The sequence below is a fragment of the Scleropages formosus genome, chromosome 6 (assembly GCF_900964775.1).
Source record: "Scleropages formosus chromosome 6, fSclFor1.1, whole genome shotgun sequence".
Lineage (NCBI taxonomy): Eukaryota > Metazoa > Chordata > Actinopteri > Osteoglossiformes > Osteoglossidae > Scleropages > Scleropages formosus.
Genome location: NC_041811.1, coordinates 17,680,434 through 17,694,650, shown reverse-complemented (window position 1 = coordinate 17,694,650; position 14,217 = coordinate 17,680,434). Strand labels below are relative to the sequence as shown.

The 14,217-nt window shown below is 42.5% G+C and overlaps 1 protein-coding gene across 2 annotated transcripts; it reads right to left on the bottom strand.

Moving 5' to 3' along the window:
• Positions 1-4,976: 4,976 nt before the first annotated feature.
• utp15 (UTP15 small subunit processome component) lies at positions 4,977-14,170 on the bottom strand. 2 transcript variants are annotated; one of them, XM_018736743.2, is made up of 13 exons: positions 14,072-14,170; positions 13,198-13,333; positions 12,086-12,178; positions 11,655-11,839; positions 10,821-10,999; positions 10,222-10,347; positions 9,780-9,915; positions 9,312-9,396; positions 7,719-7,874; positions 7,475-7,576; positions 6,104-6,237; positions 5,916-5,974; positions 4,977-5,811 (listed from the first exon to the last, which is right to left on the bottom strand). In XM_018736743.2, exons 2-13 carry the CDS (start codon positions 13,285-13,287, stop codon positions 5,573-5,575), a joined length of 1,584 nt encoding a protein of 527 aa, XP_018592259.1. In that variant the 5' UTR covers positions 13,288-13,333; positions 14,072-14,170; the 3' UTR covers positions 4,977-5,572. The 2 variants fall into 2 exon arrangements, with proteins under 2 accessions (XP_018592259.1, XP_018592258.1); XM_018736742.2 differs by having other exon boundaries at positions 14,076-14,170.
• Between the last annotated feature and the right edge of the window lie 47 nt (positions 14,171-14,217).

Here is a 14,217-nt window from a genome sequence, read left to right as displayed (position 1 = left end):
AGCAGAAATGCAGGTGGCTTTTGCCATGCAGCAGACCATTTTTACAGAATAGGACAGTGAAGCTAAAGTAAATAAAATAAATTCACCTGAAAATATTCTTATCTTTGGAAATTTGTAACTTTGACATTTGAAATAGGAGTAGCCAGTTTACAGTCTTTTTATTAAAAACCTAATATTGAATTATTGTGTGTGTCAGAATCAGCTGAAATAGATGTTATGACAGTTGGGCTGCATGAAGATCAAACCTACACCAGGAACTTGGATTCTAGTTTTGGGGCTGTCTTCCAACAAAGGTCTGTGAAAAATTGGGTTTTTTGAACTGTTGTGGACAATCCAAAATATTCACAGCACATTTTTTGTGCGTTGAAATTTGACGTGCATTGAAACTGTTATGTGCTTCTTTAATTTTTTTTTTTTTGGTCTAGTAAAATATAGATTTCAGTTTTAAAAACGACATAGAGAGCAAGTTATTTATTAGCACTGGAAGGTCTGGTTTCCCTGGGATTGAGCCTCAACAGAAACACCCATTTATACTGAAGGTTGAACGGCGTGTAATAGCTAGCGGTGACACCTTGCACTTGAAGGACCCACGTTTCAGTCCAAGATCTTACTGGAGAACCCTTGAGCAAGGTACTTACCCTGAATTGACGCAACAAGTATCTCCCAGTTGTCTGAATGGATAAAAGATTGCAAGTTGCCTTGGAGAAAAGTGTCATCTCGATGAATAAATCATAGTAACAAATTCAGTGTGCTTTTTCAGATGTTTTATTCATCCATCCATTGTCATCAGCTGCTTGTCCCAAGCGCGGTTGCAGCGAGCCAAGGCCTAGCCCAGCAACGCGGGGCACAAGGCCGAAGGGGGAGGGTACACACCCAAGGCAGGACTCCAGTCTGTCGGAAGGCACCCCAAGCAGGGCTCGAACCCCAGACCCCCCGACACAACAGGCATCAGCTGAACCTGCTGTGCCCCCATGCCCCCCCATGTTTCATTCACACAGTGGAAAACAGTGCTCTATTTAACCTAGAACAGACAACTAACAAGAGTTTTCCAAAATCACACTGAACCTAGATCTGGGCAAGAAGACAGAAATGACCTGTCAGTGAGCAACTGTGATTGGAGGTACTTTTTAAATCTGGATTTTACCTTTGATCAGAAAACTACTCCAACATTTCTGGTTGGAAGAATAGCGCTTCACCAGAATTCAGCGAAGATTTGACTTAAAACTTCAAAATGCCTTCTTTAACTTCAGTACAGTGTGATTTCTTTTTTCAGTGGAAACACTTGGATTGCTGGGTCTGTTTTAATGAAGACCACATTTTCTGGACATGCTCTTCTCTCTGCTTCCATTGTGCTGTCAGCGTTTCTCCCCCAGTTCCACACAATTATGGCTGTGGACGTAATCCGTTCCACTTTTTACAAAGCCGGTCCCCTGTGAACACACATACACTGATGAGGACTGACACAGCTGGTTTGCTAGAACATGTTCACCTTAGTCATTAAGTATTTACTCAGTCGGTAACTAATGCAAGTTTAAGATCCTTTTCAGAAAGCCACTTTTTAAGATACGATTTACTAATCTTTACTAATCTCCAAAGCGAGTTACGGTGTTGGGTTTTTACCCTGAGCTGCTTACAATGATTTACACATTTACACAACTGGGTAATTTTTACAGCATAAATTCCGGATAAGAGCCTTTCTCAAGGGTACTATGACAGGAGGAGCAGCTCAAACCAGCAGTCTCTCATTGCAATGGCCAAACACTAAGCTACATGCTGCCCTAGACATATATTGATTAAATATGATGAAAAAGGATTTCAAATATCACTTAAAATTGTGACATATCGAGTAATGATTATAAACTACACTCTCCCTTGCGCTAAATTCAGTTTTGAGATCAAGCTTTAAATAGTCAAATATTCTATACGTGTAAATACATAACAGTCAATCCAGAGAAACTCAAATAAAAGTACAAGTAAACATTCCCATGTATTGCAAGTTTTTGTCCTTTTTCATAAAGGACATGCAGTCAGCTATTGAGCCAATGAATATTTTCTGCAGGAATAGTTATGTTCCGGTGTCAGTGGTGCAACAACTTCTGGTACCTATTTTGACTGACTGTAGAAACCATAATGTGTAATACCAGCAACTGAATATTTACTTTAAATCAATATCCAGACTGGAACACCAATCATTTGCCCCTTTATTCAGTACTTTTAAAACACAGCACATGGCTTTCTGAATAGCACCTGTAAAATGAGGTGCCTGAGTGATTACCCTTCATTTACAGTGTCCGTGCGCCAAAATATCACAAAAGTTGCTTAGACTGCCTGTTTATATTTTTCCGCATGAAACGGGTTTATCTTGTTAAAGCCAGTCCGGCTTCCAGCACGCTGCGAAACAGTTGCTTCGGTGTGTACACCCGACACACAGCTCTGTTTGGGAAACAGCCCATGGTTCTGCTCAATGGATCCACTTGCTTTCCATGTGATGGGTGAAAAGGGTGGAAGGATGGAAACACAGTGGGAAGCGTGGCAGCGAAAAGCCAACTCGGCCTATTGCCGACCGCGGTACCGGGCCACAGCAGTCATCACCACACCACTGTGGGGCCCGCTTCACTGTTTCAGCAGTATCAGGGAACGTGGTATAATCTGCTGGATCTTTACAACTCAGATAAAACTCCCTGACATGTAGAAGTTATAAGTCCTTATAATTCAGGAAGACGAAGACACACACACACACAGGTTGTCCCGAGCGGGTTTGCAGCAAACCGGAGCCTAACCCGGCAACACAGGGTATAAGGCTGGAGGGGGAGGGGACACACTCAGGATGGGACGCCAGTCCATCACAAGGCACCCCAAGCGGGGGTCAAACCCCAGACCTGCCAGAGAACAGGACCCGGTCAAACCTTTTGCGCCATTTGCACCCCCTCTTAGGAAGATGCAGTAATGTAATATTTTCTGTTCAATCTATTAATTTCCTTTTTTTTTTCTTACAACATGTTTTACAGTTCCTGCTCTCTGGTGGGTCTGGGGTTCGAGTCCTGCTTGGGGTGTCTTGTGACAGCCTGGCATCCCGTCCTGGGTGTGTCCCCTTCGCCCTCCAGCCTTACACCCTGTGTTAGGCTCTGGTTTGCCGCGACCCCACTAGGGACAAGCGGCTTCAGCCAGTGTGTGTGTGTGTGTGTGTGCGTGTGCATGTTTTGCAGTTTGGAGAAGGCATTAAAATCCTTGACAAATATATTTGTCAGGTATGTAACTTTAAAGGAGATTACATGATTCTACCACTATCCTGTCAAAGCGAACCTATTTGAGAAAATGCATGTTGGTACAGGTCTGTGTTCTGTTAACCACATTGGGTCACATATGCAGAGAACTAGAGACCAAACAGGAAACAACAGAATCACTTCATTAGGTTCCCACCCTTCCTGCCTCTTTTGAGACGATAAAATAAAAGTAGAAAGCCGGAGAACTTCCAGTGATTTTAGCTTAATTACGAAGTGCCATTTCTTTCTAACCTTTTCGTACGATAATGAATGTATGAAGAGAGAAGCGAAATGATAAGACGAAAATAATACACAGCACTTAACTGTGGTGCTTTGATGATCAGCCAGGAAATTTTTAGCCAAAGACAACTAAATAATGAGATGGGTGTTTTAAGAGCAGCTGTTGCTGAGGAATGTCTAGGAAAGGCTACAGTTATTATTGCCCATTGCAATGCGGCAACCTCTCAGCAGATAGAGGATACGATAATTTCACAAACACTATACAGTTAGATGGAGAGTAAAAATAAAAACACATTTGTTGAAAATAAGCTCCAGTTTAAAATCAGAAGTATTTCACAAAAGATCCTGGCAACATTACTACTTTTCTATCCATGATTTGGTTGCATTAATTTGTCTACACTACCTTGAAAAAGCCATTTAATAAAATACTGTTTTAGCCACAAAACGGAGTTAAAAGGGAAAAATAAACACCAATGTAATAAGATAGCAACACTGCACATAGACATTAGAAAAAAGCTTAAAGGGGCAGCACGGTGGCACAGTGAGTAGCGCTGCTGTCTCACAGCACCTGGGTGGTGCTAGAGGACATGGGTTTGACCTCCACTCAGTCTCTGTGGAGTTTGCATGTTCTCCCCATGTCTGTGTGGGTTTCCTCCCACAGTCCAAAGACATGCTGTTCAGGTTCCCCCATAGTGTGTGAGTGACAAAGAGAGTGTGTTCCACTGATGTATGGATGAGTGACCGAAGTAGTGTATCTAGCAGTGTAAATCACCTTGGTGAAAAAGGTGTGTGGGCTGATAACACTACATACAGTTCATTGGACAAAAGCATCTGTTAAATATGTAAGCTTAAAACAAGTATAAAGTAAAATAAATTCAAAGGAACACTTCTTCATTCACACTGGAAATTGGAAAAAAGAGAGTACATGAGTGAATGTCACATGGGAAAGGTGTGAACTTTGACATAATCCAAAATGATTAAGCTGACTACCACATATCCTATGAAAGAAATTCAGCATATTAATATTTGACTTTCTAAAGGTTGAGCCGTGGAGCTTTAAAAGAGTCAAGTATTTTCGCGCCGAAACACAAAAAAAAAAAAAAAAAAAAAGTGCACAACTATATGTTGTAGACAGAGAACAGTATGGGAAAGGAAGACAACAGAAAAACTGCACTGAAGTCAACTGCAAAAGAACCTACAAAGTCCACTTAGACTAAACCAGACTCGAACCAAACCATGTCTGAATCCACAACCCAGGAACTGTGAGGCACCAGGGATACTTGCTGCACCGTTATGGCTCCACCCATAATTTCATAATCATCATAATTGTTGTATAACTGCAGCCTTAATTCCAGTTTCATATTCAATAATACAATATCGCCCTCTTGTGGTCATCAGTACAGTAGTAAAGGAAGAAAATTCCCAAGGATGTTTGAAATTAAGGGTTTTTTTTTTTTTTTTTTTTACTTTTTCCATTACATTCTGGAACAAGGACACCATTTTTTTTTTTTTATAAATACATACCAAAAGCCTGAAGGCATTGCTTTGGATGTGACAACTTTACACTGGACTTAAAAAAAAAAAAAAAAAACAAAAACAAACAGCACCCAAACCTGAAGTGGATTTACAGGGATACAATGGCAGATATAGTCATAAAACTGTTCAACTGCTAAAATTTCTCCTGAAACTAAAACAAAAACTGACATTGCTTCCATAATATTACTTTCAATTACAAAACCAGGAACTTTGTCCAAAACATTAAAAAATGTACTTGTTCTTGGAAACCACCCAATAGGACTTAAGAATATTAACATTATTAGGTTTCACATTATCCACCCTTTTGTATTTTTTTGGACAGTTTTGAAATGCAGTGGTTAGTAGAAAAGTGAACCAAACATCTGTAGACTGTTCAGATTTTGGAACCTGGTGAAAATATAAAGTTTTATGAGTTTTGTCCTGTTGTTAAAATGTGTCAGACTCCAGCAGCGAATCTCTGAGCTCCACACCATATTGATTTGAAAAGGCGCTCAGTCCACTTGAGGAAATAGGGGTGGCAGTTGCAAGGAGCATCAGGTTGCCTTCACCATCTGGTCCTGTCCACCTCTGACCTCCACCAATCCATTGGCTGCTCGGCTCTGCAGGGCTGCTGCTTCTTTCTTGGCCGTCATGGTGGCAAACAGGGTGTCCATCATGCCGAGCACCTCCATCAGCTCCTGCTGGTAGTCGATCTCCTTCTCGACAAGCTCCTGCAGCTTCAGGATCTGCTTGTCCACCACAGCCGACTGTCCCACCACCTTCATGTAGATGTCTGTGCACAAAAGTGGTGAACATGAACACTGTTTGAGTGACAGACAGAAAGGGAGGGTAAAAGATACAAACAGACCTCTGCATCCTTGTCTGTACAAAACTTACCCAAAACCATCTCTGCAACAGTGAGCAAAATAGGGGCAAATCTGGAATCAACTACATTCCTACAGGGGGAGGAAAGAAATTCACTCAACAAGAAGCAAACCATTACCAGACAACACACTGACTGCTGAAGAGCTGTTCTGCATCTGTGGCCCTCCACACTCCCTCAGAGGATGGTCAAAGGTCTGTACCTAATGAGGAAGCTGAGTAGGATGCTAAGGCCTTTCTCATCCCGTCCGGCAAGGGCATTCTTCAGGGTTCCCCTGCGGTTCAGCTCCTGTATCACAGCCACCGTCACCTCGGGTGTCTTCAGTCGCACATGAGGCTGATGGAGCACATGCACAGACAAATCAAATCAAATCACGTGAATGTAGCCACGTGAACGCAGAATAACCACAAGGATCACACCGTCGGTATCACTTGGTACAAGCGGCAGCAGCCGGAACAAGAACACTGGTTTATTACATCTGTTCACTACTGGAATGATGTGGTCAGATGGAAGTCCAGCCAGCTCCACCATCCTATCAGTTTTTATATTAATTTAGTAAACTTGCAGTAGAGCATTTAACACTTACATTTTTTTTCTATTTAGCAGATATTCAGCATAAACAAAAGTACATTTCAACAGAAAAAGAGCTTTAGGTGCAACATTATCAGAGCTTTGCGTGTATGTCTGATACCACCGTTTTACCCAGTGCACATTACATGAGTAGTAGCCCACAGAAGTGAGCAAGATAGGAAATACAGAAGTGACTCTGACAGATAGTGGGATGCAAGTTTATGGAGTAGACAGGAGATCCGTGGATCTGAAAGAGCTGCGTTTTAAGATCCTTCTTTAATTGCTGGGGATTTAGCAGTTCTGAAGGACAGAGGGAGCTCATCCCAACACATCAGAGCAAAACTGAGCACCTATAGATTTTTGATCTGGGACCTCTTATCAGCGGGGGCAACCAAGCAGACAAAGGTGTAGGAGTGTAGCTCTCTTACGGACACAAGCATCGATCGTTTCAAAATCAAAGCATGGTGAAAGAGTTTAATACACCAGCTTGGTGGGTTGCCGATGTTATTCCCCTCACAAGCGGATGTTTATAACTTCCTAGATGGCAATCCTTCCCATGTTGACAACACTTGGGCTCTGTCTTGTACTGCCACACCTGCTGACCCCATGGAAGCACAGGGTGCAGAGCTTGTGCTTGCCACCTCATTAGAGCCTGAAAACAACGGGCTGCTGGCATCCCACACAAACACACATTCCCTGGGCTCATTCTGCATAGTCACGTCAAGAGCTGCACGTACCCCGCTACCTAACAGCAGGGAGGCAGGACTACAAAGAGTGCATAGACAAAGGGTCTGGGCTGAACCAAGGGCAACCGGGCACTGGGCTGCAGATAGGACCGCCGACAGGGGTTTGTGAACTGCGAGGGTTTGCGTGACCATCCCGAGTTAGCGTGCGCTCTCTGCTGCAGCCTCACTGCCCTGCACCTGAAGCAGAGCCAACGTAGGTCCGTGCGAGATACGTGTGGCATGACAGTCCAGTCCAGTTCTCAGAGAGCATCACTCACCTTCAGGACCGAGTCCAAAGCTTTGGACACCTGGAACCTCTTTAACTCTTTGTCGTACTGTTTCAAGTGGGCTTTCTCACGTTTTCGGACCAAAAAGTCATCCTACATGGACAGGGCAGGAAATCACACGTCTGAGCATCAGTGCAGAGATTACTGTTGTTTTTCAAGAAAGCACTACTTCCTGTATTAAAATTAATAAGAATAAAAAAAAAAAAAAAAAAAAAAAAAAAAAAAAAAGGAGAACCTGTTTTGGCATGTAGTTCTTCCCCTTAACAAAGACACGGTACGCTGGCCGATGTCTGCTCGTACCGCCGACCATTTTCCGGTCTTCTGGGTGTTTCTTGTGTTTGACGCTCAGCACCCCATTAGTCATCCCAGCTATGATTGAGTCGTCATTAGGCTGAACAGAGGAACACACAAAGCAGCAAGAATTTATAAGTAAATTCAGGAAAAAATCCAGAGACACTGACTTTTGTGTTTCAAACCTTAAACAATCTCGATGTTTCCTGTATAAATACAGGTCAGGCAAATGGAGAGAAACACCCATTTAGTGACATGTTTTTATTTAGCACTGAAAAACAGAAAATTTTAAATATTAGACATTAACCTCTAAAATAAATTCAAATTATATATAGATGCCCGGGAGGGAAAGGAGAGGGGGGGGAAGAAAGAAAGAAAAAAAACTAGGGACTGTGTGAACTTGTGCCTTGTATTGCAATCATCAGACCCACAAATTTTCATATATAAAAATAAACCAGAAAATGTTTGTAAGAGAAAATACTAAAATTTATCTGTTATAAAGCAAAAAACAGCCTGTATTTCTGCTTTCCCACAAAAGGGGCAGAAAAATACACTCAGAAAAAAAAACTGTGGGGAAGGAGGACCAGACACTGATTTCAGCATATTTTTAAAAATGTATTAATGCCCTATTCAAGACCTACAGAAACTATGACTTTTTACATAAACAGCAGTATGCTTCTCTTATTATCAAGTTCAAGTCGTCTTTATTGTCATTCCTCTACATAGCTTGTACAGTGGAACGAAATGTTGTTTCTCCAGAGACCATGGTGCAACACTATGCTAACTAACAGCATTATGCTTTTTGACTGCAGAAATAAATTATAATGAGCTGTCAAAACGTTTGTTGTGTGTTGCTTAGTTTCTCTGTGCCAGTTTTGTTTATCATGAGACACACAGTCTGTTTTTAATATGAAACACTTAATAGTTTCTGCTCACGCAATACTCCCTTACATTGCGATTCACACATTTCTGAACCTGACTATTCAAAGTGGACACCTTCAACATTGCTTCATGTTAATAAAAGATAATAAACTGGTGTTCCATTATGTTCTCTCACCCAGTTCTTCTGGTACCGAGGAACACTGAGACCCTGCATTGCTTGAGCTATTGATAAAAAGTGAATGTTTCAGTGAATTTTAAATTAATTTTATCTTTGATGCTTATAACAGCACCTACCAATGAATAATCGAGCAATTAACTTGCATTATTAAGGTTTTATTGATTCTGACATAATGGCTGGACTTAGTTTTGAATTATGAACTGACTTCCAGTCAGTGCACTAGTTGAGGTACAAGTTTAGTTTATGTTTTAAAAAAAAAAAAAAAAAAAGAGAATAAAAATGTTATGTACATTTTCATGAAGTTACCACTAACAGTTTAAAAATATATATCTTTAACATCAATTTACAAAGATGAATGAAGCCGGACTTTGTGAAAAACAACTGAGGAAATCTTCTCCCATCAGTTTAATCCAAAGCCCTTGGGCCAGAAGCCCAGTTTTTCATCTGCTCCGCGATGTTGAAATGATGGGTACTTACCGCCAATGCGATACTCAAAATGGATGCAGCGTAGTCAAAATTATGAACAACTTTGTAAGTTGTTGTGCTGTAAACCTTCACATGCCTGCAGAAAATGAGACTAATCAGAAGTCTGAGAAAAATGCAAAATACCTAGAGGTTGTATGCTCTTCTGCCTCTTGCCTATCAAAACTTGTTGTACATCACAGACAAGACAGATGGCAGAAATGAAGACAAAAAATTATTTTCAGGATGAGTTACTGAGAAATCACATGGAGTTGCATCAGTTCTGCTAACAGGCCTTTCCAGGGGACATTGTCCACCATTTAAATGACTCATACAGAGGAAAAGAGAATGTGGTAAAATTAAGCATTCTGTGAATGTCTCTGCTAAATCTTTTCTACAAGTGATGTCCTTCCTTTATAGCATCTGCAGCCCACTTACAAATCAGAGTGAATCACTATCTCTACCTCACCACCAGCAGCTCACCTGTCCAGTGACCCTGACAGCAGCCTCTGACCCGTGCTGCTCATGCATAAACACGTCACTGTCTTGTGATGGTTCTTCAGAGAGACCAGCACCTGTCCCCCTTTCAGCATGTCCCATACCTTGACATAGCGCCCACCTATGGATGGAACACCACAACACCCTGGTTACTCCCCAGTGAAAACAACACTAGCCAAGTACCGGGAAGTTTGTACATTGGAATGTCACAAACTGAACTGCAATCCCACTATTTGCTAGACACATTGTAGTCAAGACTTCAGCTTTTACACTGACTGTGCTTACTGAAATTTTACTCTGAACCTAGAAGACCCTGGTGGGGAAAAGAAGACGCCTCCTCTCTTCATTGCAGAAAATGCGTCATTATGTGTCTCTTCTGCGTTTGATCACTGAAACGCTAATCGGGTCGTCCGACCCCTGCCTGTACCTGCAGACACGAGGAGCCCCTCAGAAGGGAAGAGAAGCACGCTCTCCACCGGCTGCCCATGGTCCATGGTCATCACACTCCTCTCCTTCCGGGAATCAAACACCTTCACTGTGTGATCGTAGGAGCCTGAGGCCGTGGCAGAAGCAACACTGCGTCAACAAGGAGACGCACAAGCACAGCTGTGCTCAGGCACACCATATGCACGTCAGCATCAGCGACAGTGTTAAGGGGAGGAGGAGTGGCTACAGAAGTGAATTTCATTCAGGTGTGGAGCTCCTCATTAATTAGAAACATTTCTTACACTAGTTTTTAATCTTAATTTTAAAAACAGATCAAGGTCCAAGTATGCAGCATAAAGACAGCTTCTCCATTTCTTCTGTGGGTTTAAAATATCGATATGGACATTATCGAACTGTAGTATTTACAGCTTTCATAACCTAGTACATAAAGCAGAAGTACTGTAACCAAAGGACAACTGCGCATCTTGCAATATCAACTATATTAAGGGGAGTCTTCCCAAGTTGCACAACAAGTGTTTCTTCTCTTTCTGTCAGTGTTTATTAACCACCGTTTTTGACAGACAAAATTATGAAACTGACCAGTGATGAAGACATCTGGATTTAGCCTGCTTGGAGTGCCACACCGAACATAATCCGTGTGTTCGCTGTAGCGGGAGACTTCGGCAGAACTGGGGATGTCCCACAGGCGGCACGTGTAGTCGTCTGACCCAGACAATATATGAAAGCGGTCTGCGGAGAAGTCTGTGAAATGCACGGCCCTGTAAAAACACCATCATAGACAATGTGCATTAATCATTAATACACGTGTCCTGTGAATCGGAAACTTGTTTTGCTTGAGAAAAAAAACCTAAAGAAACAACTAATAGCAGCCAGGGAAGAGTAAAGAAAACATTAATTTAAAAAAAGTATTATTCTCCTGATCCTCTGGCAATAATTCCTTTATCTTTGTCTGAAAAGCAGCTTTGACTCAACTGTGCTATATAAAGATGGGGTGCAGAACTGTCCGCACAACAGCTTTTGGAGGCACAAGCTGAATTCACCTCCAGGTAAACACACAGCAAAGACCCAATCAAGGCATTGTTCATTTAAGTTATAATTCAATCTGGCAAAGTAGGAAGGATGCAGCGATCCTCTGTAGGTCTGCCTTTGTCTATCAAATTGTTTATCAAATACTTGGGGGAAAAAAAAGGTTTTAAAAACAACAGGCAAAATTTTAAGAAAAAATTCCTTTAATGTTCAGATGATGCTGATGCTGACTGATGACAAAATTACAAAGAACTGTCCCAAGAAAAACTGGCAGTTGCCTTGGAGATGAAAAACATTTGCTATCTATTACATGTACATAAACAGGAGAGTGGATTCCCCCAACAGAGGTCAAAGTGCACAAAAATGAGAAATCAAAGCAACACTTACTTGCTGTGCCCAGTGTATTCCCTGAGCGCAACTCGACCGCTAACGTCAAAGAGGCGGATGAGCGCCTCCTCGCTGCCTGCCACCAGCAGCTGGCCGTCCGAGCGGAAAGTGCCGCTGTACGCCGTGTCTTTGAACCGCGTGAAGCTCTTCACGGGTTCCTGAGAATAGGGTCCGTAAATGTGGATCTGCAAACCAGCGCATTCAACTCAGATTAGGGCTCATAATGTCACCCTTCGCAGAGGCAATGAAATCTTTCATGTAACTAAGTGATCAATTAATTCTATAAACCTTAAGACTACTTTTCTCCCATTTTAGCCATGACGGTAAGATCAAAGATGTGGAACCAGCAAAGGTTTTTTGTGAGCCCCAGTGCAACACATATGTATTGATTCCACAAATGCAGCTCTGCAAACACAGCAAACAAAACCTACCCGTGTCGATGCCGTCACAGCGTAATTGTGCGGCGACAGAGGAGAGAAGTCTATTTTAGTCACTGCCCCAAATTCCTTAATCTGCACCGGAGTCTGCAAAACAATTCACACGAAACATAAAACAACAGAAGTGAATAGGATCTATTCCCTCCGAATGCCCGACTCTGACGGATTACAGAGAAATAGTTGGCGTATCCCAGCCAGTCAGATTAGCGTGTCGCAACTTTGACCAGTGAAGGAGAAAGGCTGTGCCAAGACCGATCTGTAACTGCTGGCTGTTCAAGCGAGAAACGAAAGGCTCAAAGGGTTCTGTGAAGTGCCTGAGCGTTACAGCGAAGTGCAACACGATGCCCTACAAAGCCTGTGACGGAACACAGCAGCAGACATAACAATATACTCATTGTCAGCATTGACAAAAACCATGTTTGTCCTCAGTTGGATGAGGGAAATGATTTTAAAATATTGTGGAAAAAAGTCCCCCCTCTACCCATTTGCATCTGCCACATGTCCCATGCAAGGCTTAAGTGCTACAGAGCCCATCTTGGAAGCACAGGGTGAGAAGAAGGGTACACCATGATTTGGACGCCAGTCCCCACACGAACTCTTGCAGACACATGCTACGGGCAGTTTAAAGTCACCAATTCACTCGAAACACATCTCTGGACTGTGGGAGGATGCCAACTAAAATATAGCTGACTCTTCTGCCCAAAATGATTTACAATGTACACCTACATTAGAACGACTCACCTTATTCATGCAGCCGAGTAATTTTCCCCGGTTAGTACCTCTTCCCACATGGCTTCTATCCCTTGGCTGAGCTCACACCTCAGCGAGGCACGAGTGTTAATCGTTGTGCCGCCAAGTTTTAAAATCACGTTTCAATATAATAAAGTGATGTGCCCATTAAAGTTGAAGATATAGTAGCAGCTGTTCAAATACTGGGAAAGCCAGCAAGCAGTAATCAGTACTTTATGATGATAACTGAAAGGGGGGTCAAATCAATGACTTGACTCGGAACTTCACTACGACTTTGTTCAGCGTTATTAACCAGGCGACGGTCGACACTCGTCGTGTTAATGATGCGTTCTTCTCAACGGTCATCCCACCGATACCTTGTAGTTCCTCCAGTATAGGGTGTCCTGGGTGACCTTCTCTCCCAGCCTGGGGAAACTCGGGATCCGCGTTGCTTTGTAGGAAGCCATGAAACCCCTCTTCGTTTACCATACGGTTAAGTTTTACCGTGTTTACCTGCAAGGAAAACAGTCAGTGGTCATCAGGTAGGAATGCTGCCTGTGGACATCGGTCCATACGAAGAGAAAGGAAGACTAATATAGACTAATAAACTCAAATGAGCTCCATGGTATTTGTGGTACAGCTTGTAAAATTATATTTGGACTGATCATGAAAAATTTTTTTTTTTTTTTTTTTATTAAATGAAATCTTCAGACTAAAAAGTTTCTAAACAATACTACATGAATGTGAGCTAGTTTGTCTCTCACACACGACAGGGGCAGTGCGAGGAAAGAGGAGAGAAACACACAGACCCTCAGGTGCGAGGAGTGACGAAGTTTGGGCGCGGAAAGTGAAAAAAAATGAAGCAATTTCGTGGCCAGACACAGAAAAACGAGACTCACTGAATGAGGGGAAAAAAAGACCAGCGAACAAAAAAAAAAAAAAAAAAAAGTCTAACAACGACCAATTGTTCTCGATAATATTACAAACGCAGACGTTGTAAGTCAATCACATTCACCCTTTAAGTAACATTTTCTAACAAAGCGAAAATGCTCATCTTCACTTCAGGCGCTCCGCCGCCGCCGCCGGCACTCGCGCGCAGGCACACAGCGCGTGTCTCCCGCGAGCTTCAGCAGCTTCGGGCTCACTAAGTAGTGCTACGAGTTAAAAACATATCCATCACCGCGGGTGCGCCATATCTCGTATGTGTGAGAGCAAACTGATGCGCTGATGTATTTTACAGCGAAAACAAACCTACTTGACGAAAAGCGTCAGAACCCACTCCGCTCCTCTCTTTTCAAAGCGCTATCACGTTGTTGACGTGCGCGCAGGGGGCCGCCATATTACTCCTACACTCACTTCCGGGTCAAATTAACTTTATTGACGGACACGTTTCGATA